This window comes from Echiichthys vipera (assembly GCF_963691815.1).
Source record: "Echiichthys vipera genome assembly, chromosome: 7".
Taxonomy (NCBI): Eukaryota; Metazoa; Chordata; class Actinopteri; order Perciformes; family Trachinidae; genus Echiichthys; species Echiichthys vipera.
Genome location: NC_139832.1, coordinates 18,040,925 through 18,046,677, shown reverse-complemented (window position 1 = coordinate 18,046,677; position 5,753 = coordinate 18,040,925). Strand labels below are relative to the sequence as shown.

The 5,753-nt window shown below is 40.1% G+C and overlaps 1 protein-coding gene across 1 annotated transcript; it reads left to right on the top strand.

Annotated features, from left to right (window-relative positions):
- Positions 1-1,106: 1,106 nt before the first annotated feature.
- cdkn1bb (cyclin dependent kinase inhibitor 1Bb) lies at positions 1,107-5,334 on the top strand. The gene is made up of 3 exons (XM_083917315.1): positions 1,107-1,833; positions 2,119-2,246; positions 3,782-5,334. The coding sequence occupies exons 1-2, from the start codon at positions 1,251-1,253 to the stop codon at positions 2,232-2,234; spliced, it is 699 nt and encodes a 232-aa protein (XP_083773441.1). The 5' UTR covers positions 1,107-1,250; the 3' UTR covers positions 2,235-2,246; positions 3,782-5,334.
- Positions 5,335-5,753: the final 419 nt, after the last annotated feature.

Below are 5,753 nucleotides of genomic sequence, written 5' to 3'. Positions count from 1 at the left end.
TGATCGGATACTTAATTGGTGACACTAATCTTAGTGCCCGCCTTGAAACTCTGATGACTTTATAGATCTGAGCTGCCAGGTTGAAGATGTGTGTGCGAAGTGTCCACGTTTTAGAATTTGTATTTTATTTACAGCGACATCCATATTTGAAGCATTGTTTATGTCCTTGTTACAACTATGTGTTTTATCAGAATTAGCTTTATTGGTCAAGCATGTAAACTCTTGTTTATGTTTCTCTTAGTCCACCACAAGCTTGTTGGGTTTGCTGATGTTGAGCTTCATATGATTGGAGTGGCACCATGAACTGAAGCTCTCTATCAGTCGTCTGCACTCCTCTGTAAAAAGAAAAAAAAAGTCTTCAAGTGAAGATAGCATGTGTCTCACTGAAAATATTCATTGGAATGCCACTATAGTGAAAACTTCCATTTTGGTTCAAATCAATTCAGTTCCTTCACAGTCTTTACTACTGCAGCTTGACTGGTTGGTTATAACATATATTTTGTGATTTCTATTGAAGATAGTTCAGGTGTACGAACATATGTAGGAAATAGGTAATTTAAATTAAAAATAAAGACATGTACTGTCTCACACTCTACCCTGAAGTTTGGCATAGTTTTTGCTATAAGGGTGCCATATTTAAAAGTGCATTAGACACGCCTGCAGTTCATTTTTAGCTAGAATAATGTTTGTTTTTCTAATTTGATGGTTTAAATAGAAAACAAAAAATGATTTTTCATTGGATAAAATTAAAATGCAACATGTCTTTTTTTGTTGTTTTTTAAAGACAACAATAATAAGAAAACAACACGTAATATTGTGTTGAAACTGTTTGTAGGAAATGCCACAGTTGCTTTGGTGTGTTCGTTGCCAAAGCAGTCTTGTATTTGAAGAAAAACTTGGATTTGGTGTAATATGCTGTAACAAGCTGGTCCACCTTAAGAGAAGTGGGCGGGCTTAAGCACTTTGACCAATGAGCGACCTACTTCGCATTTAAATAGCTTCGTAAAATAGCTGTCAATCTTCCTCACCCCCCTCCACCCCCCCACCCCCCCAGTCAAGCTCCACTCTCAATCCCAAGTACATCTCTCAATCGCCATATTGGGTACTGAGAAGGTTTGTCCGCAGTTCCTCTCACTTCGGGACGAAATTGACAGAGGGGCTTCACATCCTGGGCATTTTGTTTTGATGATCCGCGGGGACTACTTTCAGCTTCAAAACACCGCGGACCGTTATCGTTTCCAGGCCGACGTATGCATGGCATAAGTCGTTTTACGCTTGTTGTGGATCTCAGCGACGAGGAGATAGCCGTTGTTTTTGAGCGGTGTGCTTTTCTTGTGAAAACTGGACGCTCCGGGCTGTTTGAAAAATTGTGTCATTCTTCGGGGGGGAAAATGTCAGATGTCCGACTATCAAACGGGAGCCCGACTTTGGAGCGAACGGACTCCCGGGTGTCGGAACACCCGAAACCGTCAGCTTGCAGAAGCCTCTTCGGCTCGGTGGATCACGAAGAGTTAAAGAGGGATTTAAAGGGACATCTTCGGGAGATGGAAGAGGCTGCCTCCGCCAAGTGGGGCTTCGACTTCGCCAGTCACACGCCGCTGGCCAACAGCAGGCTCGAGTGGGAATTAGTGGATTGCAGAGACGTCCCGAATTTCTACAACAAGCAACCGCGTAGGGAGAAGGGCGTCTGCTCCGCCGGGAATAACAATGTGGATCTAAATGGGAATCATAACTGTGTTGTGGTGGCTCCGAGCGAAGACACCGACCGGTCTGACGGGCAGATGGAGTGCACGGAGCAGTGCACCGGGCTGAGGAAAAGACCTGCATGTCACGGTACTAGATTTGCAACACAATTACCCATGTTTTGACCCGACTGTGTTTCTGTGTAGCGTTAGCAGCCATGTACCCAGGCTGGTGGTGCTTATTGCAGCATATCGATCGCAGTGGTGGTATGTCTCCCATCAGGCTGAAGTGCACAGAAAATATTTTTCCTTATTATCACCAATATTCACATGACGAGCATTTGCATATTGAAGGGTGGGCTAAAGGTACGACATCTTAAATAAGATTTTAATTTCTTTTCAGTAGTTTTAACCGGCTGTTCACTTTGCTTTGCAGACCCCTCGGCCCAAAATAAGCGGTCACACACCAGCTCAGATGAGGTTACATGTCCAAACCTGAGCCACTCCACAGAACACACACCCAGAAAGACCAGTCCCAAAAGGCAAACGTGAGGACCAGAAAAGGTAAGGCACTGTCCTGATGCCACTAACATGTTATTTTATTTTTTATTCTGGGTTTATTTTATATGGGCGCCTGCAGTTGATTGTTAATCAGCGTCAGTATAAAAAACGCAGACTACGTCCTCCTCTTCCAGCTGTTTGTCTCGAAAGTCAAGTACATGAAACATTGTAATTGTATTTCAACAAATGTTGATTTTTTTTAAATATTTTTTTTTTAACAAATGTGCAGCCTTCTCACATACTCATTTTCTTGTGTGCGTGCTGTCCCATTCATTTAGTAGTAATGGGGAAAAGTGGCCATCGCAACTGGTAGATTTAACCAAAGCGTTCAGTTGTGTTGTTGCACCCAAACCTGTTTCGGTTCACTACAATCGATGCAAAAGAAATTGCGAGTAAAACCAGAAGAAGAAAAAAAACGTGGCTGCACATTTACACCTTTTTTACTACAACCGCTGCCTGCCACGGCGGACCTAGTTTCCGACTAAACTGTAAACAAGTGTGCTGAACAACAGTGTAGTAACACGTCAGCAGCCACTGCCCTCAGAGCAGAGCAGGGACGGGAAGGGGCTGGTCGTGTGTGTGTGTGTGTGTGTGTGTGTGTGTGTGTGTGTGTGTGTGTGTGTGTGTGTGTGTGTGTGTGTGTGTGTGTGTGTGTGTGTGTGTGTGTGTGTGTGTGTGTGTGTGTGTGTGTGTGTGTGTGTGTGTGTGTGTGTGTGTGTGTGTGTGTGTGTGTGTGTGTGTGTGTGTGTGTGTGTGTGTGTCTCAGTCACACACTTTGCACACTAACGTTACAACACATCTGTCTCTGGCGGAGGAGAGTGTGCAGAAGAGCCGTGCAGCTCTGAAATCAAGTGCGATTGTTGGTCACACCGAAGGGAGAATAGGCATGAAATCTGCATTGTCGTGGCAGGATGTGAACTGTCAAGGCTGCAATGGCGGATAAACTCCTTAAATTACTTCGTTGTGGTATATATATTTATATATATATATATGCATTTTTAAATTGTTGAATTCTATTTAGGGATGACATACTTTTTTAGTACGTTGAAAAATATATGTATATATATATACATTCATGTTTTAGATGAAGCATAAATTTGTAGTTTCTGTAAAATAACCAATTTTTGCTAGTTCTTAATTTTGCCTTATGTGGCCGCTTCTATAAAATTCCTCTAAACACATCAGTAAAATTCAAGACAGTGCAAGTGCCGATGTACACCACATGCTATTTTTACACTTATAATATGTTGCACAGTCATATGAATGAGCGAACAAACAATTCTTTCATCAGTTCAATAACTGTCTGTGGAAATTGCGGTGCATTTTTGTTTTTCATATTTATTTTGGATCCTGTCTTGTTGCTTTCAAGTTAATCCTCCTCTTTTGTCAGAGTGCAACAGAACTTTTTTTCTAAAACTTTGCAGCAAATGTACTATCTAGTTTTTTGCAAGTGATGCATGAAGCTCAATGTCCTAAGTGAGTCTCAACCATGCAGCCTGCTTATTTTGTTTTTTCTCTCGTCTAATTTCCCCCCACAGAACCGAAGATGTATTTCCCCTCTTACGTGGGAAACCTCAGTGTTGACCGATTTTGGAAGAGGAACTACACAGCATCAGAAACATATCAACTCTCCTGAAGACGGGGGAGGACGCTGTTGAAGCACTGAATAGAAACACTAAAGTTGTGGCACTCAATTAAAGTTACTGCCTCTAAAAGCAGTCAATGTAGCAGTGTGCAATTAGGTTTGATTTCCTTTTTTGCTCCCTTTTTTTACTACCTGTGTGTAAATAAATAAACATATTATATTATATTTCTCTCCATATGTAGCACATAAGAAAACATTATGATTTGAACACAAATCCTTTATGTAAAAAGGTGTGAATTTTTTTGATTTGACTTGAAGAATTGCAGTGTAGTTTGATACATGTTTCCAAAATGCTGTTGTTTTTTTTTTATATATATTTTTTGTTATATTATTTTCCTGAAAAGCAGTGTGACTTTGACACAGTCCCTAGTTGCTACGTTTAAAACAAAAATCATGGCTTCTTACGGTTTCTTAACAGTGTATCTTCACTCCGTCATCTTCCAGTGAAGAACGGTACAAATGTAGCTCATCTGTTATTTTATTTTTTCCTTCCTCTGGTCACTTCAGTGTCACTAAGTGCAGGTTCTCTTTTTTCACAGGAAATCAACACAGGACATTTTTTAAAAAATATTTCTGTTAGGACTTCCTTTATATCTCCCAATATTTATTTTGTGATAGGTGCTTAAAGCACCAGTTGAATCCTGGAATATGATCTTTTTTTCTCTCTCAAGTTCTCCTACACGCCTCAGCCACAATGGTGTGTTGATTTGGAGTTGTGAGGTACTCAGATATTGAAGGACAAAGACCATACAAACTGCACAGGTTGTGTTGTAAAGTCATCCTCTCCTTGACTATATTTCTTTTGATTCATCAGCCTTAATGATCTTCAGAGAGGAGGATTCTGAAAAGGGCTGAATGTCCTACAATACCAAATACAGATGGTTGCTTCAGTACGGTTGCCAGCACTGCCTGTGCTCCTCAATTAATTGACTTCACATTTTTTTTTGTGATAACTTAGATTTAAATTTCCCTTTATGTTTGTATTTGTTTCACCAATGTTGTTAGCCTGCTGAGGATGCAGATGTGAGCATCTAAAAGCTTCCCTTTATTTGCCTAAAGCGTGGGTTATATTCAAAGAGACCAGTGTACACCTGGGTGGCGAGAAAGAACAGCTCGTCTCAGAAATGCAGTCACCATGCCTGTGTATTTGTGTAAATCTTTGCAATGTACCTATGTACATAATTTTGTAAAAACACTGAGAAATTATACTAACTTATTTATGTCAAGCTTTTTTTATGTAGAATAAAAAATGGGGTTTTTGATTACGGTTATCCAAAGTGGCATTTACTTTATTATAATTGTCTTATTTTGTAAAAGCATATTTTTGGTAGTTTTTTTTCTTATCAATAAGGTTGCAAACTGAGCCTGATAAAATATTTGATGTGCATTTTGTAATGTGTGGTTATAAAATGTGTTGCAATCAATTAAAAGAGAAAATGAAATCTATTATACTTTGTGGTTCATTCTTTTACACTTGGTGTAACTGCACCATCAATTGCACAAACATTGTTTGGTTTTATCTATATTAAACATTTGCCAGCCTGACCCTTTCAAAAACACACTTTTGGAGGTGCAGAGTGTTTGTGCATGAAGGCATCCTGGTACAATATATAGTGACACTCCCAATATGAATCCACCAGCGTTTTTGGGCGGGCTGATGATTGACACTTTGGTCATCCAATGAAAAGGAGAGTGGGGAAAGCAGACCACTTGTTGCAGCCAGTAACATTCTGTAATTTATCATGGGAATGGCTTACATCGGGGGAAAGTAAGTGCTTTGAGCTCAGAATACGATCCTCAACTGTAAGGTAAAAAATACTGCAATTTAAATTATTTTCTCCCATTTCACTGGCCTCAGCAGCGTC